The sequence below is a fragment of the Pteropus medius genome, unplaced genomic scaffold (assembly GCF_902729225.1).
Source record: "Pteropus medius unplaced genomic scaffold, Ma_sr-lr_union100, whole genome shotgun sequence".
Lineage (NCBI taxonomy): Eukaryota > Metazoa > Chordata > Mammalia > Chiroptera > Pteropodidae > Pteropus > Pteropus medius.
This window is the reverse complement of record NW_024343733.1, coordinates 6,523,591-6,551,565: the sequence shown is the minus strand read 5'-3', so window position 1 is coordinate 6,551,565 and position 27,975 is coordinate 6,523,591. Positions and strand designations below refer to the sequence as shown.

Below are 27,975 nucleotides of genomic sequence, written 5' to 3'. Positions count from 1 at the left end.
AAAACAAAACCCTAAAACAAAACGCTAAACAGCAATGTGACTGTACTTGAAGACAAGGTCTTTAAAGAGGTAATTCAGGTTAAACGAGGTCATAAGAATATGGCCCAAATCCAATAGGACTGGTGTCCTTATAAGAAGAGGAAGAGACAGCAAGGATGTGCGAACAGAGGGAAGACCATGTAAGGACACAGTGAGAAGACAAGGAGAGGCCTCGGGAGAAACCAAACATGCTAGTGCCTTTATCTCAGATTTTGCAGCCTCCAGAACGTGAGACAATACGATTCTGTTGTTTAAGTCACTTAGTCTGTAGTATTTGTTATAGCAGCCCTAGCAAGTTAATACAAGGCTCTACAGTCTGTCACAACTATCAAATCTGCCTGTGAAGAGTGAAAGCAGCCATGAATAATATATAAACATATGTGATTGTGTTTCAATAGAACTTTATTTACAAAAATGGTGCAGGCTGGATTTGGCCCATAGGCCAAAGTTTGCTGAGCCCTGAGCTACAGTATTTAAAGTCAGGTCTATATCGAGTGGGACACCAGATTTGAAGTGTGAGCCTCAACTCCTCATATAAAACATCATTTATAGATTCAACAGACATTATGTATACACCTTTTCTAGAAACTCAATATGAGGTATAAAAAGATTTAACTTTCATATATGACTTCAAAAGTCTTAAAATGTTATTATAGTGTTCACCTTGTAACATTCCCCAGTGTTTTTAATTTTTAGTATGAGATAATATTATACTAAAACATTTCACACAGTTTTCACTTTCTTGGTTTTGTTTTTGATGGGCTTATTAACATTGACTACATGACATGCTACAAATAAAATATTTCCACAATTATATTTATAGAGTTTCTTTCTTTGATTAATTTATTGATGTTGAAGAATGCCTGTGCTTATGCTGAAATATTTCTCACATTAAATACATTTGCTGAATTTCTCTACATTCTGAACTTCTTTGTGATTGGCACGTTATAAAGGTTTCTTTCTCTTATGAATCCTTTGATGTTGAACAAGGTATGCATTTACGGTGAAGGCCTTTCCACATTCTTTGCACCGATAAAGTTTTTCTCCAGTGTGCATCGTCTGGTGTTGAGTCAAATATGTATTCTGACCCATACTCATGACATTCATAGGGTTTCTCTTCAGTATGAGTTCTCTGATGTCGATTAAGGTGTGTTCTTCTGCTGAAAGACTTGTCACATTTTTTGCATTTATAAGGTTTCTCTCCAGTATGAATTCTTTGGTGTTGAGTAAGATGCGTATTCCATCGGAAAGCTTTACCACATTCATTACAAAAGGTTTCTCTCCAGTATAGATCCTCTTATGTTGAATAAGGGATAATCTATGACTATAGGCTTTGCCACATTCAGTACATTCATAGGGTTTCTCTCCAGTATGCGTTCTCAGGTGTAAAGTAAGTTGGATGCTCTGAATAAAGGCTTTGCCACATTGATTACATTCATAGGGTTTCTCCCCAGTATGAGTTTTCCGATGCAGAGTAAGTTGTGAACTTTGGCTAAAGGCTTTCCCACACTTTCATAAACCTTATGATTACATTCATAAGGTTTCTCTCCTGTGTGAATCCTCTGATGCTGTGTGAGGCATGTACTCTGGTAGAAGGCTTTCCCACATTCACTACACTTATAGCGTTTTTTTCTCCAGTATGAGTTCTCTAATGTGGAATAAGAGATGAATCCCAGCTGAAAGACTTCCCACATATATTACACTCATATGGTCGCTCTCCTCTGTGGCATCTTTCATGTTGTATAAGGTGTGTCCCCCTACTGAAAGATTTCCCACAATTTTTGCATTTGAAGGGCTTTTCCCTAGCACCCACCTTCTGATAACGTATGGATTAACTTCAGTATGAAAACTCTGATGTTGAGTGAGATCCAAACCACAGCTAAAGTATTTCCCACATTTATCATATTTGTATGATTTTTCATTCATGTAGTTTCCCTGATGGTTACTTAGATCTAGGTTATGTGAAAAGCTACTGTCATCTTCATGCACTATTTTCCCCCAAAGAATTTTGTTTTGAGTAACAAAATTTCATTGCTGTCTAAACTCTTTCTCAAATCCATTATCTTCATAAACGTTCTCTAGAATCATGCTTTTTTTATGGGTAAATGCCATCTGCCCTAGATGGCTCTCTAAATGGCCAAGAGATCCTGGGACTTCTCTGGTGGAGTCACAGATTCCATTCCTTTTACCTTTGCTTATTATCATGCCCTGGGAAAATTCTTTAGAAATTACTTGCTTCCGATTGACTCTTCAGTTCTAGATCCAGTCTCTTGGTCTGAAAGAAATAAAAAATGGAGAATATTTGACCATGCAGAGAGACAGAAAATGTGAGCTAGTCAAAGCCACATATAATATTATTACTTTTATTCTTTGATTCCCCAGAGATATGTGGCTTTGATTGATTTAAAATAAGTCGCATAAGGTAAGAGCAACTGTGCATAGGAGCAAGGAAGAAGTGAACAGGGAAACGCAAATGGTTATGGGGTGCTGATAAGTGAAGCACATGAGGACTCCCTTCAGGGATGACTGAAGAGTGAAAACCACGACCCTGAGAATGGATGAGGGGGTGGTGATGAGGTGAATTATTAGAATAAGAACCAGTGGAGGAAAGGCAGGTCAGAATATCAGCTGGAGTCACCACGTGCCTAGGTCACTGTGAAATGTCACCACTAATCTCTCAGCCCACAACCTCTTTACCCTGTTTGTCCACCTTGTAAGCTGCCACAGTTAACTTCCCTGAAACACCAATTCACCAGATCTCTAAGGATGGTCCCATTCCACCCATTCTGCTGCTATCAGAAGCAACCCGCGGTCACTGCTGAATTGACTAGGGGGTCGCTGAGTTAGGCGTGCAGAATCTGACATAGGCGAAGGGCCATGTGAAGACAGGGACCAGGAGCTGAGTGAACTGGCAAGTGACTATGGGAAGTCTTTCCAGGGCTGAATGTAGCAGGCAGCAGAGAATCACAGTGGATTCTGACAGGTGGTGGCTGAAATTACGAGGATGTTCCTAGTAGAACTGCTTGACAATAACATTCAAGGTGGGTTAAGGGAAGAGAGAGGGAGCAGAGAAACCCTGTCCCACTGTTCGTACCGGCATGAGGCAGCAGTGTGTGGGCGATTTTGTCAGAACCTGGAGATAGGCTATGCGTGATGAGGGGAGGGAGAGGTTGGGTGACTAAATGGTTTCTATGCTGATTTTGGTGGGTCATCTGAGGATCCAGGTAGAGACATGAGAGCAGAGGGGAGAGCAGGGCTGGAGTGCTGGGGAGACAGAGGAGCCGGGGTGCAGACAGCAAGCCTTCAGTACAGGGGCCATCAGGTCTGGTCCTTCTCAAAGAGTGAACAGAGAAGCGCAAAAGGCGACAGGGACAGGAGATGAAGGAAGGCAAATGAGTGAGGTGTGGTGGCGAGGGAGGTGGGGACATGAGGAGGAAAGAGCCGCACAAACTTCTAGAAACAGGAATAGGAAGCCTCTCTGGATCCGACCGAATAGCTGGGTGGTGACCAAGGGGATGAGAGGAAAGAGAGATGTGAAAGTGGCCTCAGTGTCCACTGAGGGGCTTCTCTCGACAGGGCAGATGCCTGGCAGTGCGAGGAAAGGGTGCACTGGGGAGCAGGGAATAAGAAAGCCTGCCTGGCTGGGGAGGGGCCCAGGTGGACCTTGTGCAGGGGCCGAGAAGAGCAGGAGGACGGGAGGTGGCTCCGCGCAGGGACTGCTCCCCATGCGGCCCTGATTCCTCCGGGGACAACTCCATGGCCAGCACTTCTAGAAACCATCAGTTTCCTGGACAGCCTTGTATGGGAGCCCCCTCGCCTCCTTCCCACCTGTTCACCTGGAGAGAGGCCCCTAGTGATTCCCCTCCACGCCATCCATGGAGATCCACTTTGCTCCAACTGGGAGACCACATCGGGCTTGGAATCCTGGCACCCTGCTCAGGAAAGACAAGAGGTGTAGGTATTGGGGACAGTGACAGGTATGAGCCCAGGGCCCTGCCTTTGGGACCTTTGCAGCATAAATGATGTGGGGTCTTGGGTGAGGGGGGAAAGTCTTGGCCTGCTGTGCCCAACCACACAGAAGATAAGCAGTGGAAACAGTTCAAGTTTACGTCCTCTGAATATAAAAACACTGTTCTGTGGATCAGAGGCCTCCAAGGAAGGCTAGCCCTCCATGCCTCTGCACATCTAAACTTCTTTCCAGTTGTAACTTTTAAAATTACGCATATTTTCATTATAATCTATAATATATCCATGTTTATTTAATATAAAAGTAACCACTTGCAAGTTAAATTATTTAACTCTTCCTTCTCATCAGCTAAGCAGACAATCTGAGCCATGACTCCTGTTTCCCCCGCACCTCCCATGGTGCTGTCTGGTGCAGCCTCCCCAAGCCAGCACGGATGGTGTCCCTTGGGTGACCTCACCCAGGGAGGCCTCACCTCGCAGTACAGCGCCCTCTGAGCGGTGCCCAGGTGCTCCCACTCCTCCTGGGTGAACTCCACAGTCACATCCTGGAACGTCACTGGGTCCTGAGGCATGACACACAACATTACTAGGCAGTGGGAATGTCACACACAGCAAATTACAGCATGTGGCATCCGGGCAGGCAGAGGAAGGTAGACGCAAATAAAACAGTAACCTACATTGATCTCAACACAAAACATTAGTAACAGTCTCATTCAAGCAAGAACAAGACACCAACGCTGAGCGTACTAATGTAACATTCTCCTGAAAGTTCTGGTAAATGCAGTAAGATATTCCAGTGGAGTAATGACAGCTATAGGTATAAACTGTGAAAATCTCAGGGACACCATGTCAATAGGGAAAAGGAAACTGTAGGTAAATACACGGAGTATGCATTTACTCAGTGTTAGGAACTGAACTGTATTCCCCCCAAAGTCTTACATTGAAGCCCCAACCCCCAATGAGACAGTATTTGGAGATGGGGCCTTTTAAGAGGTAATTCAGATTAAATGGGGCCTTTAGGATGAAGCCCTAATCCAACAGGACTGCCTCCTTATAAGAAGAGGAAGAGATGCCAGGGGCATGCGCACAGAGAGGCCATCAGAGGACACAGTGAGAAGGTGGCCATCTGCAAGCCAGATAGAGAGGCTCACCAGAAACCAACCCTGAGGGCACCTTGATCTGACTTCCAGCCTCTAGAACTGTGAGAAAATAAATACTTGTTGTTTAAGTCACCCAGTTTATGATATTTTGTTATGGCAGCCCTGGCAGAGTAATACATTTAGAGTTCAAACATACAAGTTCGAGCAATATATTGTTTAGGGATATATGTAGTAAAACCATAAAGCAAAGCAAAAAAAAAAAAAAAATCCTAGAAACTTCAGGATAGAGGTTATATTTGAAGGAGGAAGGATAGGGATATTTTTAAGGCGACTAGATGGACAAGGAGGAAGGCTGGTGAGGATGCAGCGAACAAGAGAGAACTTGGAGGTGGTTTGTGTAGTAGAATGAGGCTGAGGAACAACTTGTCTGTAGCTTAGCACCTCAACTGTGTCCTCCTTCTCATTCTCTCCACCAACATGGCACCACCCCCTCTTCCCCTCCTCCCCTCCTGGCCCCTCCTGCTCAGACCCCTGGGCTTCCCCATCATTCTCCTTAAATGACTGGGGTCCACAGAGCTCCCTGGGCCCCCTGAATCTCTTTTTCCTCCCCTCTTTGGGGTTTCCATGGACTCATCTACTCCCAGAGCCTCAGGATCGGCTTCCTGCTCCCCATTCCCAATGCTGGCTTCCAGGTCTGAATCCTTAAGTTGTCAGAATAGAGTGAGCGGGAAGAAAAGGAAGTCACTGAAGAATCTGGGCCAACAGTGTCATCTCCATCACTGGGGGACATGCCCTTCTTCATACAAGCAGAGGCCCATGGGCAGTGGGGCCTATCTCACTCTCCATGAAATAGAGACCCTATAAGTGGCAGTGCCTACCTCACCACAAATGAAGCCTCTTCACTAAAGATCCACCAACACCACCCAGGGCCAAGGGCAGCAGAGGCTGGGGGACAGACCAAGTGTGAGGGCTGAGTCATGCAGGGCAGCCTCACCAAAGCCATGAGAGGGCAGAGAAAGCCTGAGAGATCCAACCAGGTAGCAACTGCCTCAGCATTACCTAACCGAAGCAGACACCCACATAATTCAAAACCACAGAGAGGCAAAGGGACAAGAGTAGCTGATCTACCAGCTGAGAACACGTCCCCAGGCTAGTCAGACAAGGGCTGAGTAAACACCTTGTTCTCTCTGGTCTGGTTTAGTTCATCCAACAAGTACAGACTGAAATGTAAGTCCATCAAGGAGACATAAACTTATCGAAATACTCAAGGTTTTTAAATTGTTTCACAGATGATCAACGTGAGATTTTTTTAAAGGATATAATTATTAACTTGTAATAAAATTTGCAATCTGATTTTTCAACAGTAAAAAGCTACAACCATCTATTAGTAAGGTTTTATAATAATTTTAGTCACTAGGAATAAGAGAAGTCAGAAAAGGATAAGTATGCAACATAAATAAACAACAAAAAAAATCAACTGTTCTTCATACAAAATTCCTACCCATGTGGGCAGCAGGCTTTGGACGTTAATAAATTGATTTAAAGATTTAAATAGAGACTTAGAGACACTAGGTTTGGTTATAAATTGATATTTTGCTTCTTTTTAAAAATGTAAGTGAAACATGATGACAAACTGAGGATCTTTATGTCTAGGGAATTAATTAATCGAGATCCTACTGGATAAGAGCTTCTCTCAGCTAAGGTGTTATGTTCATAATTCCTTCTCAAAATTCAATGTCTAAAATAGAAAGTCATTTTTAAGGGTACAGCAGATAACCTATATAGAGAAAACTCAGAATGGGCTGTTTCCTTTAACCACTGATAACTGAAGAACTGAATTCAAGGCTTTTAGTGTATTATATATACACTAAGGACAGATGGTATTATCTTAATCATGTATTTGAAGAAAAAAGTAAAGTCTTTAGGAAAGATCTCATAAGGAGGCTAACTGACATTGTATATTTGTGCATTGATTCACCTTCGGAAGAAGGAATGAAACAACAGAAACTTTGGGTAACTGGAAAATGGAGTGAAAAATATATTGTTGAATATATATTTTTCCGAATAATTATGGACTTATCTGGAGAATAGCAATCATATCTGTCAAAAATAAAACATACTAAACATGAAAAAATATGAATGGAAACAACCCAAGAAATGTTTTATAAAGAAGCCAAATGTGGGAAACTTGCCCAATTAGACATTGGTTCAAAACCATGGTCATTAAAACAAATTATATTCATGAAATCAGGCAGCTCAGATGGCCTGGAAACAGGTCTGTGTATTTCTGTGTATTCAGAAATACACAGAGGCTTTTTACTCAACAAGGGGAAATGGACCATTCAGGAATGGTTTTGGACAGCTGGCTAATCACTTGAAAAAAATAAAAATAAGATACCTACCTCGACTCATTCTTAAGGACTAAATATGTTAATTTTTAAAGCCATAATACTCACAGAAGGAGCTATAAGCTTTTTGAAAAGAATAACTTTGGGGAAGGCTGACACCAAGGCCAGAATCCATTCTGAAAACAATGGGCACAGTTGAAAACAAAGAAACCAAGATTTTCTGTAGGGCTTAAACAAATCTGAAAGACAACTAACTGGGAAAAAGAATTTGCAATACACATTATTTTCAAAGGATTGATAATCTTCTATTTTTGTTTTTTTTCTTTTTAAAAAATTTTATTTATTCTTCACTTTTTATTTTTATTTAAGTATAGTTGGTATATAATATTATATTAGTTACGTTAATTTCAGGTGTACGATATAGTGATTTGGCATTTTTATGCCTTACAATGTGATCACCCTACTAGTTCTACTAATCATCTGTCACCTTGCAAACTTATCACAATATTATTAACTATATTCCCCCTCCCTTTTTCCATCCATTCCCCCCTACACACTCTCTCTTCTCTGGTAACCACCTCTTTGGTCTCTGTTTCTATGAGTCTGTTTTTATTTTGTTTTGCTTGTTAATTTGTTTTGTGGTTTTTTTTTTAGATTCCACATATAAATGATATCATATATAAAAAGTTATTATAAATCAATAAGAATAAAACAAGAGAAAATGAACATAAGGTATGAGTAAACAATTCACAGGAGAAATTCAAATGGCTAATAAATATATGAAAAGATGTTCAACCACACTAATAAAAATTTGAAATATAATTTAAAAGAATAACCTTTTTAAATCTATTAAGTCGGCAAAGATTAGAAAGTTTGCTAGACTTCAGTTTCTAGTAATTGAATATACAAATTATCCTCCAGCTAAGAACAAATAAAAATGCTGGATAAAATGCAGGTCTTTTAGGGAAAAAAACGACAAAACTTTAATGAGACATAAGAAGACTAATTACTAAAAAATAGATATTCTTCATTAATTTATTGTAAATTTAAATAAAATGCAAAATAATATTTTTGCCTTGCTATAAAAATGACATTAAAGTTCACCTGGGCGAAAAATCAGACAAAAAAAATTTTACAAAGCTACAATTATTAAATTACCTTTGCTTTAGTTAAAAAACTTTGCCTGATTTTAAAAACAAATAATGGAATGAGCTAGATAACCCCCAAACCAGATTCTTGTATATTTAATAATTTAACATATAGATTATAACACAAATATCTGGAGGACAAATTATTCAGTAAATAGTGTCAAAATCACTGGTTATATATGCCAACAAATTGGATAGCCTAGATGAACTGAACAAATTCTCAGAAACCCAAAAACCACCAAAATTAATTCAAGGAGAAATAGAAAAACTAATTAATAAGTAAGGATATTAAATCAGTTATCGAAAACCTCTCAAGAAATAAAAGCCCAGGACCAGATGGCTTCACTGGTGAATTCTACCAAACACTTAAATAAAACTGAAGAGGAGGCAACACTTCCTAACTCATTCTGTGAGTCCATCATTATCCTGATACTGAAACCAGACAAAGAAAACTAGAAAACTACAAAGATCCCTTATGATAAAGATGCAAAACCCTCAACAAAATAGTGGCAAATTGTACTCAGCAGTACATTACAAAGATTACACTCCATGACCAAGTGCAATTTACCCTAGGAATGTAAGGGTGGCTCAACATACAAAAATCAAGAATGTAATATAATACACTGATGGAATGAAGGAAGAAAAACCACAGGATCATCTCATTTGATGCAGAAAAAGGATTTGACAAAATCCAATATCCTATCATGATAAAAACACTCAACGAATGAAGAACAAAAGGAAACGTTTTCGACACTAATAAATGTCATATGAAAAACCCATAGCTGACATCATATTCAGTGATGCAAGTCTGAAGGCTTCTCTCCTGAGATAAAAAATAAGACAAGGATGCCACTTTTGCTACTTCTATTCAGCATACCACTAGAAATTAAGCCAAAGCAATTAGGTAAAAAAAAAAAATCCAAATTGCGAAGAAGTAAAACTATCTTTTTTTTTTTTCAAAACTATCTTTATTTGCAGATGACATGATTTAATATATAGAAATCTCTAATGATTCCATTAAAAAAACCATTAAAGGTAATAAACAAATTCAGCAAAGTTGCAGGATACAAAGTTAACATGCAAAAAGTAGTTGTATTTCAATACACCATCAATGAACAATATGAAAAAGAAATTAAGAAAATAATTCCAATAGCATCAAAAAGAATAAAATACTTAGGAATAAATTACCAAGGAAGTGTAAAATTTGTGCACTGAAAACTAAAAAATATTGCTTCAAGAAATTTAAAAAAAAAACAAAAGAAATGGAAAGACATCATGTGTTAATGGGCTGGAAGCCTTAATATCATTAAGATGTCAATGTTACCCAAAGTGATATAGAGATTCTATGTAATACTTATCGAAATCTCAATGAAATTTTTGCAAAAATGGAAAAATGTAAAATTCACACAAAATTTCAAGGGAACCATAATAGCTAAAACAATTTTGAAAAAGAACAAAGTTGGAGGACTCGCACTTCCAGATTTCATAACTTATTGCAGAGCTAAAACAATTAAAATAGTGTGATATCAGCATAAAGGCAGACATATTGACCAATGGGATAGAACTGAGAGCCCAGAAATACATGCTCACCTCTACTGCCAATTGATTTTTGAAAGGCGTGGCAAGATCATTCAATGGGGAAAAAGCAGTCTCTTCAACAGATGGTGCAGGAAAAACTGATATTTATATGGAAAAGAATGAAGTTCGACTCTTATCTTACACCACTTAGAAAAATTAACACAAAGTGATTGAAAAACATAAATTTAAGATCTAAAACTATAAAACTCAGAAGAAAACATAAAGGCAAGTCTTCGTGACCTTGGATTTGGCAATGGTTCCTTAAATATAATACCGAAAACACGGGCAACACAATTTAAAAAAAAATTGAACTTCATTAAAATTTAAAACTTTTATGCATCAAAGGACACTATTAGTAGAATAAAAAGAAAATCCTCAGAACGAGAGAAAATATTTGCAAATCATGTATCTAATAAGTGTTTAATATCCAGAACATATGAAGAACTCCTATAATCTAACCACCACCGCACACACACACAAAAGACTGATTTAAAAGTGGGCAAAGGATTTCAAGAGACATTTCTCCAAAAAATATATACAAAGGGTCAATAAATACATGAAAAGATGCTCAAAGAGAGTATCTGAGATCTTGCTTTCTATCATATGTCATCAGTTTTACTCAAACTCTTATAACAAGTCTCAAAAAACAATGTTCAACATCATTTGTTATTAAGGAAATGCAAATCAAAACCATCATGAAATATCACTTTGCACCTACCAAGATGGCTGTCATAAAAGAAATGGAAAATAATAAGTGTTGGTGAGGATGTAGAGTAACTGAGATCCTTACATACAGTCACTGTGGAAGACAGTCTGGCGGTTCCCCAAAAAGGTAAAGACAAAATTACCATATAACCCAGAATCCCACTCCTAGGTATATATATATACACCCAAAAGAATAGAAAACAGGGACTCAAACAGATTTTTGTACATTAATGTTCATAATAGCATTATTCACAATAGCTAAAAAGTAGAAACAAACCCAGTGTCCATTAACAGATGAATGATAAGTAAAATGTAGCCTAGGATCCAACAGAATATTATTCCAACATAAAAAGAAATAAAGTTTTGATATATCCTATGTTAATAACAGAGTAATAATTTAATTTGTACAATTTCTGTTTGGGGTGATGATAATTGGGTAAAGATACTGTCATGGTTGCACAATATTATGAATGTAATTAATGTCACTGGGTTATATACTAACAATGGTTAAAATGGCAAGTTTTGTTATATATATTTTACCACAATAAAAAAAGGCAAAGCGATACCCTGTGTGTTAGCATTCTGTCACCTGGGTGAAAAAGAACTGGACAAAGGACAGAAATGCATGTGGTTGTGTATGTATAGATCGTTGTTAAAAGAATGTACAAGATGTGGTCTGGAATAGAAATCTGGGTGCCTGGGGCAGAAATAGGAGGCTCGCATTTCTCTGTTCACCCTTCTTATGTTTGAAATCTAAATTCTGTGTGTCGCTTACTTAAAAACTTAATTACTTCAAAATCCATAGAAATGGGTTTTAAATAAACATTATGACCCCAATAAATAAATGTATGAAGATCGGAACAGTCATTCTCTCATTACATGAGAGAATACACATGCCCTCTCCGACTCACAAAGTCCACAGCGTCACCTGCACCTCTGCCATGTCCTCTTCTCCAGGAAGGGCTGCCGAAAGAGAGAGGACACATAAGCGCCTGCTCTCATGGGACTCAGAACCATCTAGAAAGGACTGCTCATCCCTCCTCCAGCACCCCAACAGGGCGCACAGGACACAGACACTTGTGCACCTGTGGCTCTGTACTGCAAAGGAAGAATGGGGCTTTTTCCTTGGGTTTCTTGTCTTTTCTGAACTCTCTGAGGCATTTACAGTGTAGACCACTTCTCTCTTAGAACCAGCTTCCCCTACGAAGAAAATTCCAAGGCCCAGATGGTTTCCATGGTGAATAGGTGCTAGCAAATATTTATGGGCAAAGTATGAAAACAAATTCTATCAGAAAATCAAAAAGAAGGGAATGCTTCCAAACTCATTTTATGAGGCCAACATAACTCTGATGCCCAAACTCAACAAATCATTACATGAAAAGAAAATTAAAGGCCAATATCACCAACACAGATGCAAAAACCTCACCACATATTAGCAAATTGAATGTGTGTGTATATGTCTCCCAGTAATTATCCCAGAAATAAAATGTTAGTTCAACATTAGAAAATTGATGTAATTAATCATATTAAAATCATATTAATAGAATAAAAGAAAAATCTTAATAGACGCAGAAAATCATTTAATAAAGTTCAACATTAATTCATGATAAAAATTCTCAGCAAACCAGGAGTGAAATAAAACACAACAAAAGAAATAAAAAGCATAAATAACAGAGAACATGATTATCTCCATGGAAAGCCTAAGGAATCTACAACATAACTTTATAAATGAATAAGAAAATTAAGCAAGTTCATACTCTGCAGTTTCTGTCTCCTGGTTGGACCCTTACTGATACAAATGTCCAGGGAAAAAATTACCCTTGACCTGTACTTCACTACATACCAAAACAAAATTAATTTGAATTATATTACAGATCTAAATAGAAGAACTAAAACTATGAAATACCCAGAAAAAAAGATGTAGGAGGAAATTGTTGTGACCTTAGGTAGGGCTAAGATTTCTTAAGTGAGACACAAAAGTCACTAACCATAAAAAAGTTGATAAATTGGACTTAACCAAAATTTAAAATTTCTGCTTTATAAAAGACATACATCACTAAGATAATGAAAAAGCAAGTGGGTAGGAAAAGGTTAACTCGGCAGGCCTGGGTTGCTCTCTCTCACTGCACATTCCCAGGAAAGGCCTGTTTTCAGACTGGTCCTGGGAGAGCTCCTGGGACCTGAGCCTTAGGAATGTTGTGTTGAGTAAGAATGTTTTTGCAAGCCCAAGGCCTTGAGCCATGCTGTGACAGAATGTCAAGACAGTTACACTAACGATGTGACATGGTGAACACCTGCTTCCCATATGAGGGCCTGGCACTTCCGTAACTGAGGTCAGACACACTGCAGTGTATGTCTATGTGGCTGACCTCCAATAAAAATGCTGGACACTTAGGCTCAGGCAAGTTCCCCTGGTTGGGGACACTCCACTTGTTATCACTCATCATCGGGGTAATAGGCACATCCCTTGCAACTCAACTGGAAGGGGACACATGGAAGCTTGTGCCTGGTTGCCTCCAGACATCATTCCAGGTAGCTTTTCTGTATTCTTTTATACTCACTAACCATGAGTATAATAACTTCTGAGTCCTGTGACAGATCTTCTAGTGAGACATCGAGCCTGAGTGTGGTTTTGGAGACCTCTGGGACAGGAAGCCACAGACTGCAAAGAAATATTCACTCTCTCTCTATGATAATGCAGACATAATATTTATAGACATGTGAATATAATACATATAGAACAGATATGTGATAAAGGTCTTGTATACAGAATATAAAAAGAATTCTTATAGCTCAAAAACAAACAACCAATAAAAAATGGGCAAGGGACTTAAACGGACCTTTACAAAAGAGGATATAAAAATAGATAATCATATGAAAAGATGCTCACCATCACTGGTAATCAGGAAAATCCAAATGAGATACTACTAATACCATTAGAAGGGATAAAATTAAAAGAATGAAAATACCAAGTGTTGACAGAGATCTGGTGCAAATGTAACTCTCACACGTTGTTGGTGGAAATGTAAAACGGATCAGGCCCTTTAGAAGGTTCAGAGCTTCTTATAAAGTTAAACATACACCTACCCTATGACCCAGCAGCTATTCTACTAGGTTTTTACCCAAGAGAAATGAAAACGTATGTCCACAGAAAGGCTTGTACACAAAACACCACAACAGCTTTACTCATAAAAGCTAAAAACTAGAAGCAACCCAAATGCCCATCAACAGGCAGATGAATAAACGAATTGTGACATGCTTATACAATGAATACCACACAGCAATAAAAATGAATGAACTAATACGCATATTAGATGGATGAATCTCAGAGATATTAAGTTGAACGAAAGAAAGCCAGACACATATAGCATGTTTTGATTTACATGAAGTTCTAAAGCAAGTTCCACGACGACAGAAATCAGATCAGTGGTTGCTTGGGGCGAGGAACACTAAGAATTTACTACAGGGGGGCATGAAGGAACTTTTTGGGGTGTTAAAAATGTTGTTTTGACTGGGGTGATAGTTGTACAGATTGACAGATTTGTCAAAACCCACCAAACTGTACACTCAAAACAGGGATTTTATTGTATCTAAATTATACATCAATAAAGTTGATTAAAAAGAAACTAGCTCCTTTATATCTTCCATGACCCAGTGTCTTCGGTTCTTTCGCAGCCTCCAGGCCTCACTGCCTGTCTCCTGTGCCTCCTCTTCTCACCCTGCCCCACCACGGCCCTCACACTCCCCCCTGGAGGGACCTCACCAGAGCCTATGGCCTCATCTTTCCCTGAGTGGTTGGCAACTCCCAACTCCTCCCTCCACTCCCCGTCCTCCCTGCTGCTCTAAACCTGAAGTGTCCTGGATTTCTCCCTCTGGATGTCACCCAGGGCAACGCCTGACTCATTACCTTTCCCCCACATCATCTACTTACTGGGTGTCACTATCTCAGGACACAGAACCTGCATCTGTCTAGCTGCTCTGGCCAGAAAAGAGAGATTCCGAGGTCGGGCCTTCAGCCTCACCTGAATGCTCTGATACCAAATCCTACAGACCCATCACCCCACTTTCCTCTCACCCTCCCCACCGTGCCAGAGTTCAAGTTTGAGTCTCCTTTTGCCTGAACTACCACAGTGGCCTCCTTTCTGGCTTTCCTGCCACTTTCCTGCCACTCCCCAGCTAAGCCCAGACCGCCTATAACCTCAAGCTATTTCTACAATGCCAGATTAACCTTTCTGAGATTCATTCATGTATTTCATTCAACAAATATATATGGGGCACTTACTCTGTGCCAGACATAGTTTTAGGCACTGGGAAGGTAGTAGTAAATAAGCCAATGAAAAAATCTCTGCCCTCATGGGGCATACATTCTAGTCAGGGAGGCAGCAATAAACAAGACGAACAGGTAAAAGGGTAGCTCGGACAGTGTGGTGGCCAATCCCAAGGCTCCCGGCCTTCTGTGGTTTGTGCCCCTGTGTGGTCCCTCTCTACAGTGAAAAGGCTGACCTGAGTAACCAGGTACAGAAATAACAGTGTGTGACTTATGAGGCTACATCATGAAAGACACTGTAGCTTTTGCCTTGCTTTCTCTCCCTCACTCACTCTGGGGGAAGCCAGCCACCACGTTGTTAGGATGCTCAAGCAGTCCTGTAGAGAGCTCGTGTGGCAAGAACCGAGGCCTCCTGCCAACAGCCAGCCCCAACCTGACACCCACACGAGGGACTGATCTTGGAAGCAGATTCTCCAGCCCCGGTCAAGCCTTCAGATGTCTACAGTCCTGGCCAACAGTCTGACTGCAACTTCATGAGGCCCAAGCCAGAAGCACACATGAATTCCTGACCCACAAAAATGGTATGAGGTTATGAACGTCATTGTAGCTTTAAGTCCCTAAATCTTGGGGTAATTTATTATGCAGGAACAGATGATTAATAAAGACAGAGGAGAGGAGAAAAATTAAACAGGAAGGGGAGATAAGGAGTAGGGGGAGGAGCTAAAATTTTAGAGATGAAGGCTTTCTCATGAGAGGGTAACGAAGAATGAGGAAGCAAGTCATGTGGTTACCTGGGAGAAAAGCATTCCTGGCAGAGGGGCTACCATGTGGAAGTGTGCCTAGTGAGTTACAGAGACAGCAAAGAGGCCAGTGTGGCCATAGCAGAGTAAGGGAGGGAGAGGAGGCTAGAACTCACCACTGGGGACCAAATGGCAAAGGACTTCACAGGCCATGGTGAGACCTCAGCTTCCACTCCAAGTGAAACAGGAGCCCGTGGAGGATTGACATCGGGCAGGGTACATGGTCTGGCTCACTCTGGAACAGGATCGTCCAGCTGATGTAAGAACAGACTGGAGATGGGACAGTAGAAGCAGGGAGACCAGCTAAGGGCTACTCTAGGGAAGGACGGTGTTTAGCAGGGGAGAAGCCGAGAAGGGTCAGAGTCTGAATACATGATGAAGGAGGAACCAACAGAGTTTGAGAATGAATCGAATGTGGGATGTGAGAAAAAAAAGCAGTCAAGAAGTGCTCCAAGGTTTTTGGACTGAGCAGCTGGAAAAAAAGGAATTATCATTTGCTGAGACGAGAAAGAGTAGGTCTGCGGAGAAAGCAGGAGTTGCTTTAGACATGTTAAGTTTGAGGGCTTTCAGATATCAAAGTGGGAATGCAAAGTAGGGCAGTGAGCCCGGAGTTCAGAGAAGTCTGGGCAGGAAATATAATTAGGGAGTCATCAGCTCATCAGTTAAAGCCACAAGTCCGGATGACATTTCCCATGGAGTGAGCACAACTAGAGAAGGAGGAGGGCATCTGAAGAATGAGTCCTGGGACCCTCCAGTCTTGGGGAAAGAGGTCCATCATCTTTGGGGGAGACGAGGGACCAAGAGTAGAGACTGAGGCAGAATCAGGGGAGTTTGTCAGAACCCCAGCATCTCAACTCAAGAAAGGAGACACATCACAATATGAAAGGGGCCCTGCGACTCAGCTTTCTGTAGGCCCTCAGGGTCTTTTCAACTTTTGTTCTCACTAACACCTTAATAATTTTACTGACTTTAATAATTTTTCTTTAAATAACTTAAAAATTGTGGTTAAAAAAACATAAAATTGACCATCTTAACCATTTCTAAGTGTGCAGCTCAGTAGTGTTAAGTATATTCATATCGTTGTGCTACCAACAGCCAGAACTTTTTCATCTTCCAAAACCGAAATCCTGAACCCATTAAACAACTCTCCATTTCTCCCCTCCCCCTAGCTCTGGGCGACCACCATTCTACATGCAGTATTTGTCACTTTGAGACTGGCTTATTTTGCTTAGCATAATGTCTGCAAGGTTCATCCACACTGTAGCACGGTCAGAATTTCTTTTTTAAGGCTGAATACAATATTCCATTGTATGAATGTACCACTTGGAAGCAACCCAGTGTTCATCCATTGAATGAATGGATAAGCATTCATTCAATGGATGAACACTTGGGCTGCTTCCATCTCTTGGCTATTGTGAATAATGCTACTATAATAAACATGAGTGTACAAATATCTTTTCGAGATCCTGTTTTTCAATCCCTTTGGATATACAGCCAGAGATATTATTTTTAATTTTTTGAGAACTGCCTTATGTTTTCTATAGCAGCTGTACCATTATTAAAAATAGAGATACTATTTTTAATTTTTTGAGAACTGCCTTATGTTTTCTATAGCAGCTGTACCACACACAGGGTACAAGGGTTCCAATTTCTCCACATCTCTGCCAAAACTTGTTAGTTTCTGTTTTTTGATAGTGGCCATTCTAATGGGTGTGAGGTGATCTTTAAATGATTTTGATTATGAAATATACATGCAGGACAGTGAGAGGTTGTAAAGAAATAGTTGTAAAAAGAGAGCATTCACGGAATTCTTGACCCAGGTCAAGAATTAATCATTACCGATGTCCCAGGAACATCCCTGCCCTGTCCTGGTAAACTTTTTCTGTCACAACCTTCTTTACCTCCCCACACTCCCCAGCTAAGCACTCTTCTGCTGTTATGGAAATAATATCCTTGCTAATCTTTAGTTTTATCACGCCTTTGTAACCCTAAACAATAGTTTATTTTGGGCCAGCTTTTAAAATGTTTTAATTTTATATTTTGCCAGCTTCTGAACTTTATAGTAATAAATCATTTTTATGTATTTGTGTGTAGGTGTGGGTGTGTTTTTTTTTTTTACTTTTGCTTAACGTTGCGTAGGTAGGAATCCTCAATGTTCGTGCAGCACTCATTTTTGTATAGTATTTCATGGCAGGAAAATTCACCCTCAGCCTCTGCAAATACAAATCCACAGACACAGAGTGAAGCTGTACCTCTCTCCTGGGGCTTCAAGGCAAGGGTCTCCATGGTGGCCTTTGGCAGCGTCCCCCAGAGGCGTGGGCAGCTGTGCAGCCTCCTGCGCCCCAGGCCAGGCCCAGAGGAGCGGGTCCTCCTCCTGGGGCTCAGCGACAGCAGCAAGGTCAAGTGGCACAAGCACTCTCAGCTTCAAGGTCACACTGGCCCTGTGCCGAGGTCGGGACCAGGCAGGCTCAGCGGGAGCACAGCATCCCAGGCTGCGCTCACGACCCATCAACGCGCCCCACGCAGCCTGTCACACTCCTCCCGGGGACCATACGCGGAGGTAGGCAGCCCTGAGGCTGAGCCAGCAGGCGCGGAGCCCCGGGGCGGACGAACAGACCGACCGACTGACAGACGGATGAGCGAGTGAATGGACCAGCCTTACACAAAAGAACAGCCATCACCGCAATAGAACAGCCCAGCAGCTGCCACAGGAAAGTGCGTCTGCGCAGACCGGACACAAACTACAACTCCCGGGAGACTTTGCGCTACTATCTCGGCGTACTCCATTTCCCAGAAGGCCTCTGGGCCCCAGAGCTGCTCTGACGTCTCAACTCAGAAGAGCGGCACAGCCTTCTGGGAAATGTAGTTTTGGAACCAGAAACCACGGTCCCCGGGCCCGCTCAACTCATCGCCCCACCAGCTTGTTGTCGAAATATTTTGGGTATATGTGTGCGTGTGGGAACGTGTGTGTGTGCGGTTGCGTGTGTTTGTGTGTGTGTGTGTTCGTCCGTGAGGCTTTCTGGGCCGCTGCATGTGTGTTTAATTGGGGGTTATCGAGAGGAAGGTGGAATTGTCTTCTCAGTGTGTCGGTGTCGCCAGGTGGAGGCAGGTGGGCTCTGGCCTACATCTATCTTTGCAGGAAAGGCTCAGGTCCCTGCCCCTACTGACGCTAGAGGTGGTAGAAGGGCAGTCAAGGTGTTTTCCAGCCCCGCCCCCTCTTTCAGGGGCCCTGAAACCTGCTGCTCTTTGGGTGCTTGGGGCCCCAGGAAGAGGGCAGAGGGGCAGAGGAGGCAAAGCCCCAGCTCTGCTCTCAGACCAGGTGGCCCTGACCTCAGGCCAGGCTCAGGAGACAGGGAGGGAAGGTGTGGTATTCACACTCTTGTGTAATAGGTCCCACACTTAATATGGCTGACTTGTGTAACAAAAAGAATATTGTGGAAATAACTGGTGTGTAAAATCATGATGCCAGGTCATAAAGACACTGACTGCAGCTTCCACCTTGTTCTCTTGGATCACTCTGAGGGATCCCTACACCACATCCTAAGGACACTCCAGCAACCTGTGGAGAGAGGTCCACATGGTAAGAAACTGAGGCCTGCCTACAGTCTGCAACAATTTGCCACCCACAAGAGAGATCGAGCACTTCAGCACTCGGTGACATCTTGACTGCAATCTTATGAGAGACCTCTAGCTAGAACAACACAGAATACTCAGACATGTTGTACAATAATAAAAGTTTATTGTTGCTTTAAGTCACTAATTTTGGGGTAATTGGTTTTACTCATGCTCCCGTATCTCCCTCTCCCACGCTGAGGTGAAAGGGATCAGAGGAGCCTGGGTGGGTGGGTGGTGGGAGTGACTAGGACCCATCAATGCTACTGCCTCACGTGCACTCTCCAGTCCTAGCACCTGGGCCAGGGGTCCCCAAACCCCGGGGGAGCAGACCTGTGCTGGTCCATGGCCTGTTAGGAACTAGGCCACACAGCAGGAGGTGAGCGGTGGGCTAGTGAGTGAATGAAGCTTCATTTGTATCTGCAGCCGCTCTCCAGCACTAGCATCACCACCTCAGCTCCACCTCAGATCATCAGGCATTAGATTCTCATAGGAGCACCGGTCCATGGTGCCAAAAAGGTTGTGGACCACTGCCCTGGGCCACCTGGCCCTCCCATACACAACTCCCAACTCTTCCACTCCCTCCTTGCTAACCTCCCCCTACACCACATAAATGTCTCCCCGCCTCCATTGCCCTATATGTACACTCCCTGCACACCCCACTCCCCTATCAGGTGTGCAGTGCCTCGGCCTCCTGGTTGCATGTCGAGGGCAAGGTGAAGGCAGAGAGCCGGGCCAGGGCTGCCTCCCAGTGGGGAGGAAAACTTCTGGGATGAGGCTGGGTGAGGACCCTGCCCCTCTTCAGGCCATGCTGGACAAGGGACACGGAGACACTACCAGCATGGACAGCTAGGCCCGCTGTGAGCCCCTCCAGCCCCGCATTATTGGAAGTATTAAGCCAGCATCTATTGAGTGCCTACTGAATGCCAAGCCCAGTGTAGACACGTTTATTCACTGATGGCAGATAAATATTTAGGATGTGTCTACTGTGTACCAGGCACTTTTCTCAACCTCTAGGACACAGGGGGAGTCCCTGCCCTGGTGGAAGTCAAATCTGAAGAAAACAGACACTAGAGAGGAGGAGTTATAAAGCATGGTGAGTGCTATGTAGGAAGATGCAGAAGCAGCATAGAGAAGGGCCCTGGGGTCCGTGGGGAGGCCTTCTGTGAGGTGATAGAAAATACATATAGGTATCTGTCCCCAGTTCCTAGAACAGAGCTCCTAAAATCCTTGTAATTTGCTGGGTATCAGGCATGTCTTTTGTTCTAATGAGGAGACACTAGGTGGGCTCCTGGATGAGGGCTGGTCCCTGGAAACACCGGGCCAGGATTAAAAGCTTGGAATTTTCAACACTGCCCCCCATTCTTTGAGAAGGGCTGAGAGTGGAGTTAAATGATCCATCATGCCTACATAAAAAAGCATCCATAAAATCCCAAGAGAATGGGGTTCAAAGAGCTTCAACACATTGGAAGGTTGACATACACCAACTCCACAGGGACAGAAGCTCCCGTGCTTGGGACCTTCCCAGACTTTGCCCTACTTATCTCCTCATCCGGCTGCTCATCTGTATCCTTTATCATATCCTTCAATAAACTGGTAAACTTAAGTGCTTCCCCGAGTTCTATGAGCTTGTCTAACAAATTAATTGAACCCAAGGAAGAGGTTATGGGAATCTCTGATCTATAACCAGTTGGTCAGAAGCCCAGGGGATCAAGCTGGGCCGTGACCGGCATTTAAAGTGGGGTAGGGAAGGCAGTCTTGTGGGACTGAGCCCTTGACCTGTGGGATCAGATGATATCTCCCAGTAGGTAGTGTCAAAATCCAGTTGAATTCTCAGACACCCAGCTGGTGTCTGAGAATCGCTTGTTGGTATGGGGGAAAACCTTCATACATTTGGTGACCAGAAGTGTTGGCCAAAGAAAAACACAGGGAAGAAAGACACAGTAGGAAAGAGCTGGTTTGTTTTTTTTTTCCCCTCTATGCCTTCCTAGAAGTGTGTAAATTGTGACCTAAGGCTGAGGGAACAGGAAGCACACAGCCTGGGCGTGGGGAAATGCTGGCATGGTGGGCAAGAGGGAGCATGTCGCTGAGGGGCGGGTGCATGCAACCCCAGGGCTGCATGGGCACAAAGGGCTCCAGGCTCTGCAGGGGGAGGCGGGAGCCCTGAGAGGATGTCTGGCAGTGGTTTAATAGGTAGGTTTAACAGGCTCGCTCTGAGAAGGCAAGGGCGAAACAGGCCTAGAGAAGTGAGGCAGGCAGGGAGATGGCGGCCCAGTCCAGGGGGTTGGTATGGGAGCAAGAAGCGCCAGGGTCTGGGGTTACCAGGAGAGCATGCCAGCTGCTTCCATGCTGCTATGAGATCAAAGATGAGGGCAGAGAAGTGACCTTTGGTCACAAGGAGGTGGAGGGAATCCTGATGGGGTTAGGCTGACCCAGCCCTCAGATGCCCTTTCCCGACGCCCTTCCCAGGAACAACGGGATGTGGTCCATTCCAGGCGCCAACGGTCAGGAGGATGGCCTTGACATGAGACCCCAGCCTAGCCAGCAGGAGAAGGGGAGCCCCGAGGACCTCTTTGTGGGCAGAGCATGTTCCTCCGGAGTGGCCCTCCCCACTCGGCCAAACACAGACCCTCTGTTGCCCCATCTGTGGGTGAAAGAGTGAAGCACAAAGTGGTTAAGGGGCCACCTGCCCAAGGTTGTGTGGAGGCTGGGGGACAATCAGGAACCTAGGATTGTCCCACTGGGACCCAAGGCTGGGCCCTAAAGGCACACAGAGATGCTGGCGGACCTGACGCTCCATCTGTGGCAGGTCGGGGAGCCACAGCCTAGACTGGTAAAAGCCACCCCAGAGCAGACATTCTAGGGCTTCTGATGCCAGAACCAGGCAAATAAGGTCATTACCAGGTTATGAGCGCATTACTGTGGTCAGGCAAGGTCATTACCAGGTTTTCCCCTTCAGAGTCACCTTCCCGAGGACAGTTCTCAGGAAACACCTGGGTAGCCAGAGCCCTCAGGAGGCCAGGGCACAGTTCTAGGGCCTGGTGGGCAAGGGCTGTTCAGGGACAAGGTGTGCCTGAGCCCAGCCCCCATAGGAAGCCACGGACCCTGCAATAACACCTGGGACAAGTCACTTCCCTTCTTTGGCCCCTTCTTTAAACAAGAGGCCACCAGTAGCTTGGTTCTGGGTGGCAGGGCCTCCCAGAGTAGACAGACTTGCCCTTCAGGACATGGGCCTCCTCTGGCCACTGCACATCCTCCCAGCCTCTGTCACCTCTGCCGCCCTCACCATCTTCTGCCAGCAGTCTCGTCCTGGGCTCTGACAGGTGGGGTAACGTCAGAGGTACGGTAAGAAGAACTAGCCCAGAACTGAGGCCTGAGCAATGCCTCAAGCCAGACCTGCTGGCTCAGTTGGTGGAGGCCCACTATGTGACCTGCACTTTGGGGGCTCGACGGACATGATAACCTTTCCTTCCTCAGAAACCAGCACCCAGGGTCCAGGCCCCGGCCAAGCTGGCCTTGCTCACTTGCCCTATGAAGGCCCAGTCAGTCCAACTCCTGGAGGAAGCAGCGCAGTTGCAGTGCAGGATGGGCAAGTGCACATGCTCCAGAGTCTGTGCCAAGGCTCAGCGTTCCTCACCAGGAGGGAGAGCACAGCCCTCACCCCAGACCCTCCGCTCATACCGCCCCCTCCAGGACTGGCTCTAAGAATGAGCCCCACTCCTCCTGGGTGGCCAATTGCTCAGGGCGGACCATATTCCAGACACTCCTCTGATGACTGAGGCTACAGTCATACAGGCTGCTTCCCTGTCCCCTCTGAGGCCACCAGAGGCCCTCCAACATGCAAAGCTGGGCTGGTCCTGCCCACTGAACTCTCTCCTGGCTCCTGACTGCCCTTGAGCTCTGGGAAGTAACACATCCTCTTTAGCTGGCTGCCAGGGTTTAATGGCCAGAGTGCAAGGGTGATGGCAGTTAAGTCACACAGTGACTGTTCGCCTTCTCTGGGCGGAGGCAGAGCCCCAGGGCTTTCTCCCCTTTACCCTGCTGAAGTCCCCACTGTTAACAGTTAACTAATGGCAAGGCCACTAATGGCCTGAATGCCCAGGGCCAGGCTGGAAACAGTCCCAGGGAGCTGGTGACTTTTAACAGACACACTTGGTCTCCCCACCCCCAACAGGCCTGGCCCCCGGCCCTGGGCACAGACAGGGGATGTGAAGTGGTGAAGGAGCTGGACCCTGCCCTGGGCTCCAGTCAGCCCCTCCGTGCAGGGAGCCACTGGGCAGACTGGGCCGTGAGGAGCTGCGAGCTGGCGGTATGTAGGTTCCCCAGCTCCAGCAGCTCTTGTTCCTGCTTCTTGCCCCGTAGGCACCTACCTCTGCTCTGACCAGCCAGCCTCAGCAAGGACTCCCCAACCCATCTCCTCACTTCCAGTCCTCCGCTTCTGCTCCAGACCCTCCACTGATGAAGGTTGGGCCAGGTTACCACACCTCGCTTCTTGACCCTCACTGCACTTGACCTCAGAGGCTCAGGGTCGTGTTGACCACACTTGCCTGTTTGCCCCGCAACAACACTCCCACAGCCCGACTCAGGACCCACTTGGGTTCTCAAGGCTTCCTTCGCAACTCTGCACTTGCTCCTTGGCACACCCTTGGCTTTGGGACCTTCTACCACAAGTCCTGACCCCACATCTGCCGCCCTTGCAGGAACCCAAACTCCTCACTGCAAAGGCTTTGTTTCTATCATGCTCCCTCAGCCTCATGGTCAGAGACAACAAAGCCTCTACCTGCCCAGGCTGCCTGTGCCCTGGCAGCCTGCCCTCACCCCTCCTGCCTCTCACAGCCACATCTGCTGGTCTGCAAATCTGGAGTTTGCCCTGAGCCCTCTCCCACCCTCCCGGCTTCCTTGCCATCCCCTCCTGGAGGGGTCTCCTTCATTTCACAGATGAGGACTTAATTTGAGCTCAGAGAGGGCGGAGCCAGAGGGTCACGCAGACTGGCTCCCGAAGGCTAGGGAGGAATTCGGGGCTTTTTTTGTCAGCAATATTTTAATTACTGGGGGAGAGGGCGGGGGATGGTTACCAGTTAACGAGGCTCAAGGGATCAGCAGAGCCAGATGCTGGAGGTCCCACTAGGCCAGGTGACTCAGCAGGAATGGGCGGGAGGTCTGAGGCGTTGAAAGAGTGCCAAGTTCTCATCTTCCCTGGACCTTCCAGAGAGACAGGCTGCAATGAACGAATGAGTAAACGAATGAATTAACAAATAGACAGGACTCAGGCCCCTTTACAGGGCCCTGGGGCCAGGGCTGCCAGAGAACAGCCCACAGCATTCCTCCCTTCCCTCCACACACACTTGGAGCTGCATTAAAGGCTAGGTCCCTATGGGCCCTGGGGACACAGGTCCCAGTAGCTGTTTTGCTATCTCCCCTCCCAGCCCAGCTTAGATCCATGCCTGGCCCTCCCTCCTCACAATTTGCTGGGGAGGCCCCAGGGCACCCAGTCCTAACTAGCCCCTAGGGTGCAGTAACAACCACATGCTGAGTGGGGGGATACCGCTCTCCAGAGGAGCCCACAGTGCACTGCCCATGACCCTTTGCTGGGCGCATGTGTGAAGGCACTAGGCACTGGGGTGAGGAAGGACTGGGTACAATGGTGAGGGGCTCCCACAGAAGGTGGCAGGGACAGGAAAGGCAGCAGGGATGGCGATAAGGGTCTTAAATACCAGAGGAGGTGCACAGGCTGCCCTGAGTGAGTGGGAGGGGGGTAGGGAGGGCTCGACACACTAGAACCCTCAGCCCCAGGCTCCTTCACCCATCTACTTCTTCATCCAACATCCAGCATGATTAGCATCAGTGAGGACCGCGTGACCCAGCCCTGTGCTCAGGGACCTTTTCTTAGAACCAGGTGGACAAAAAACAGAGAGCCACTTAAACAGATTGTGAGGGGTGCTGTGGGGGGAGGGGCCTAGTTGGTGTGGGGTCCTCAAGGAAGGCTGTCTCTCAGAAGCAGGATGAATGGGATCTGCCAGGCAAATGGGAGTGGCGGGGGACATCCCGGGCAGGAGAATTGGTTTAAGCAAAGGCCCAGAGGGGTGGAGAAGGTTGTTGGGTTACAGAGGAGGTTAAAGATGTGTCTAGACACAGTGGGAGATGGGCTGGGACCTTCAGTGCCTCTTGAGGGCAGGGCACAGTGCAGAGCAATGGAGATCTCTGAAGAGCTTGAAGTGCCCATGACCAGGATGGATTCCTGCAGCTGTGTGTGGACTGTGGGGGATGAAGCAGGGAGATAATAGTGGCTTGGACTTGGAGGTGGCCCTACCTAGTGAGAAGGGCTGCTGGGTCAGTGTGCCTTTCCCTGACTGCGATGGGAACAAGTAGCTTTCAGTAGAGGATGTGAACTGAGTTCCTGACTGGGGTCTGGGTGCCCAGGCTTCTGCAGCTATTGCTCCACGTACTGTCACCTCTGCCCAGAAGCTGGTCCACACCTCTTTTTGGGACCCACAAACAGCCTGACCCAGGGCCCCTTGGGGTTCCATCCCGGTGGGTCTCAGCCTTGCTGGGGTTCCCCGGGCCCCAGGCAGAATCCTCTGAGACCTTGGTCGTTCCCCACAGCCATCCCTGGGGCCCCCTCTACGGCGCGTCGCCCGGGCCCCAACAGTCGCTAGGCTGCGGGCTGGGCCTCCCGGCCATGCCTGGCGTTGGTAGCGCTGGCAGTGGCGGCGACAGCGAGATGGCAGCGGAGCCCGGGCGTCCGTGGGCCCAGGCGCGTAGCGCATACGGCGTGAGCGAGACACTGCGGCGAGGCGTGGGCCGCCGGCGGGATCCCGGATCTCAGCCCAACGGGCCGGGCCCTGAAGATGCCCGCGCCCCAGGCCGCCTGGCTCGCCTGCGGGGCCAGCTCCGGGCCGAGGCGGAGGCGCGGGCTGACGCGCCCCGGCTGCTGCGGCTGGTGGAGCGCGCTGCGGCCGGGACCGGAGCAGCGGGGGCCGAGACGCGAGCGGCGGGGTCCGGGGAGCGGGCGGACACGCGCAGCCGCGGCTCTGTGTGCTCCGTGTGCGGGGAGCCGCGCGGCGGGGCCACCTACCCGGCGGGCGTCCTGGAGGTGAGCGAGCGGCGGTTGCAGGAGGGCCTGGCGGCCGTGCGCGCGGAGCTGGGCGCGGGGCTCCAGGCGCTGCGCGCGGAGCTACGGGCTGAGCTGGACGCCCTGCGCGCGCTGCTGCCGTCCCCGCCGCCGCCGCCGCCCGCCCGCCGGGAGCCCCGCACCGTCGCCCGCGCCGCGCCCCGAGGGCCTGCCCTGCTGCGGGCTCTCGGCACCATGAATGCCCTGGCCGCTGTCACCAGGCCCACCGACGACGCCTCGGACGGCCCCGCCGATGGCGCGAACCCGGCTCCTGCCCGGAAGAACCTCAAGAAGACGCCGGTGCCGCCCCGGGCTTCGCAGGGCGGTGGGGACTGAGGGCGGGCGCGCCGAGAGTGGCCAGCGGCGCGGTGCCGGAGGCGCCGCTGGCTGGAGGGGCGAATGGACAGATCTGACCCCTCATGGAGCCTGGCTGGGAGAGGAAGGGTCCTAAGACGCCTGCGAGCGCTCAAGTATCGGTTGTGGAAGGCTTGGGATGGCGACTGGGAAGTGTGGACAGCTTTGCGCAGCTCACGATCACCGCTGGAGACTGAGTCCGGGTTGGAGGAAGCATAGAGCCTCCTCGGTCCGGGAGGGCAGGAGGGAGAGCTCCTTGGCCTAGGGGGAAGGGTTTTGCGGGGTTTTGTGTGTGCGTGTGTTTTTTTCTTTAAAGGCCTTGAGGAGGAGGCAAGGCCTCCATGCACTGGGATATAGAGTGTGACCCACACACCAAGCAGCAGACAATCAGGGATACGTGTGACACCTGGACACCATATCACTCAGATCAGTGTCACCCGGATATATAACCACATTGCATGGGATACCAACTGGATAGCAGCCCGACTCTGGCCAGCTTCCCTCTCCTGACAGCTTCCACGGGAAAGCGCCACCTGGACACAGACCATCTGGGCAGCAGGACAGTGATATCTAGGACACTTAGCCCTTAACTTAGACTCACCACAGGGAATCTCCTGGACACCGGTGTCTCTCCAGGAAGTGTCACCTATACTCAGATTCCACAAGTGTCACCTGGGTGTGGTTTCACTAGCTGTCCCTGTCGCCAGGACCCATCCACCCAGTGCAGCCTGCAGTGGATCCTGGAACCAGCGCTTCTCACCACCTGGCCTTGGGGAATCATCAGTTGGAGTCTTCATTTAACCACTCACAGTGACCTGGTGCCAGCTCACTTTTGGAATAAAATGTGTAATTTTAAACTTTAGCATGTGGTGTTTCTAGAACCTACTAATTTTTCTCCTTCCATCTGACCAGGGGTTTCGGACATAATGTATAGGTTGGGAGTGGGG

General features: G+C 46.3%; 1 protein-coding gene and 1 long non-coding RNA gene across 11 annotated transcripts; one reads left to right on the top strand and one right to left on the bottom strand.

Annotated features, from left to right (window-relative positions):
• Positions 1-1,570: 1,570 nt before the first annotated feature.
• Positions 1,571-18,665, bottom strand: LOC120606817 (zinc finger protein 2-like). 10 transcript variants are annotated; one of them, XR_005653996.1, is made up of 5 exons: positions 18,614-18,631; positions 18,071-18,164; positions 4,479-4,568; positions 3,876-3,971; positions 1,571-2,314 (listed from the first exon to the last, which is right to left on the bottom strand). XR_005653996.1 is itself a non-coding variant. In XM_039868385.1 (5 exons), exons 1-5 carry the CDS (start codon positions 18,235-18,237, stop codon positions 2,261-2,263), a joined length of 357 nt encoding a protein of 118 aa, XP_039724319.1. In that variant the 5' UTR covers positions 18,238-18,665; the 3' UTR covers positions 1,571-2,260. The 10 variants fall into 10 exon arrangements, 8 of the variants coding, with proteins under 8 accessions (XP_039724319.1, XP_039724314.1, XP_039724317.1 ...); XM_039868385.1 differs by lacking the exon at positions 18,071-18,164 and adding an exon at positions 11,796-11,847 and having other exon boundaries at positions 3,868-3,971; positions 4,479-4,591; positions 18,204-18,665; XM_039868380.1 differs by lacking the exon at positions 18,071-18,164 and adding an exon at positions 11,796-11,847 and having other exon boundaries at positions 3,857-3,971; positions 18,204-18,665.
• Positions 18,666-20,237: 1,572 nt separating this feature from the next.
• On the top strand, positions 20,238-22,528 carry LOC120606819 (uncharacterized). Its single transcript, XR_005653998.1, has 3 exons — positions 20,238-20,659; positions 21,059-21,129; positions 22,100-22,528. It is a non-coding gene; the product is annotated as an uncharacterized LOC120606819 (long non-coding RNA).
• The last annotated feature ends 5,447 nt before the right edge of the window (positions 22,529-27,975 follow it).